The 1,390-nt window shown below is 31.2% G+C and overlaps 1 protein-coding gene across 2 annotated transcripts in view; it reads right to left on the reverse strand.

Moving 5' to 3' along the window:
• The window catches only part of EFCAB13 (EF-hand calcium binding domain 13), a 176,399-nt gene that overhangs the window by 37,927 nt on the left and 137,082 nt on the right, over nt 1-1,390 (reverse strand). For both annotated transcript variants that reach the window (XM_017882928.1, XM_017882929.1), the window contains exon 26: nt 729-869. In XM_017882928.1, the coding sequence (XP_017738417.1) occupies nt 729-869 (141 nt within the window). The remainder of the gene's footprint in view (nt 1-728; nt 870-1,390) is intronic.

Genomic DNA, 1,390 nt, shown 5'->3' on the forward strand with positions numbered 1-1,390 from the left:
ACATGTACCCTAGAACTTAAAGTATAATAAAAAAAAAAAAAAAGGAATGAACCACAGCTACAATGCATCTGTCTGGATAAATTTCACAATACTGAGCTAAAAGCAAACTATAAAAAATATATACAGTATTATTCCACTTATATAAAGTAGAAAAAGCAAAACTCCACTATATATCTTTTAGGGATATGAACATAGTAAACTACAGGAAAAAAATGCAAGGAAATGGTTAGAACCATGCAATGGATGCCTTCTAGACATTCCAGAAGTCATTTGCTGAATCTACTGCTGCCTTTACACTCCATCTAGTCTAAAAATTATGCTAATCCAACAATAAATAGTAGGGTGACTAAGGTTATGTTCTTAACCTAACCAGAGAACCCAAAAGTCCATGGAACTCTGTATATAAGAAGTATCTTCTCTCTAGAATACCGGGTTGGGGAAAAGGAAGAGTAGGGCTCTACCATATGTATTATTTCGCCTTTATACTCCAATATATGAACATCTGGTTTTAAAACATGAATGACAAAATTATGTCTGTCTTATCCAAATAAAGAACATCCATACTCTTTCCAAAAGGGTTGTAACAATTCACAATGAGCAATATATGTATATACTAGTTCCATATAACCTTTTTAAGTATACAGTATTACTACCACTTTTTAACAGTTTAGCCTGTGCAAACATGTGTACTCTAAACAGGAGAGCTGAGAAGCAAAGGAAGTACTCACCATCTGCTGCACTGTTTGATAAGACCTTAAATTGTTCTTCATCTAAAGGTTTCTCCAGGCTCTTCAAAGTGGATAAAAGGTCTTCAATTTCAACTTTCCCATCACAGACACTACTAATAATGTTCCATGCATCTTCTATTTCTATGTGTGTATATATACGTATTAATGAGAAAGTGTCACAGTACTTACTCATCTATATAAGCACATAGCAACCTGATTTGTGTGAAATATATTCACTTTGTAGGATATCCAATCCTTTTTGCCTCTGAAGTATCTTCTAAATGGAAAGCTCTACAAAATTTATAGGTTAAATGTTTATATGAGAAAACAATAAACAAATATTTTAAAGTGTTCAACTCAAAAAACTAAACAACAACAAAACAGAAAATGATCACAATTAAGATGGTGCCATAAATTATTTTTTAATTTAAAAGTAGCCCTTGCTCTTATCTACATGTTTGGAAAGAATGACAGTGCTGTTGATGAGATGTCCATAAACTGATGTTTTATTAACTTAATTTTAAGTGTTATTCAAATACTTTTAAATCTCTGTATCCACACTTTTCACTATCTTCTTATTTATGCCATCTCTATTTATTTTCCTTCATCATAATTCCTAAAGAGTTCTTTATTAGCCTTTTTCTTTTTCTTTTTTTTTTTTT

Source organism: Rhinopithecus bieti, unplaced genomic scaffold (assembly GCF_001698545.2).
Source record: "Rhinopithecus bieti isolate Rb0 unplaced genomic scaffold, ASM169854v2 scaffold_12928, whole genome shotgun sequence".
Taxonomy (NCBI): Eukaryota; Metazoa; Chordata; class Mammalia; order Primates; family Cercopithecidae; genus Rhinopithecus; species Rhinopithecus bieti.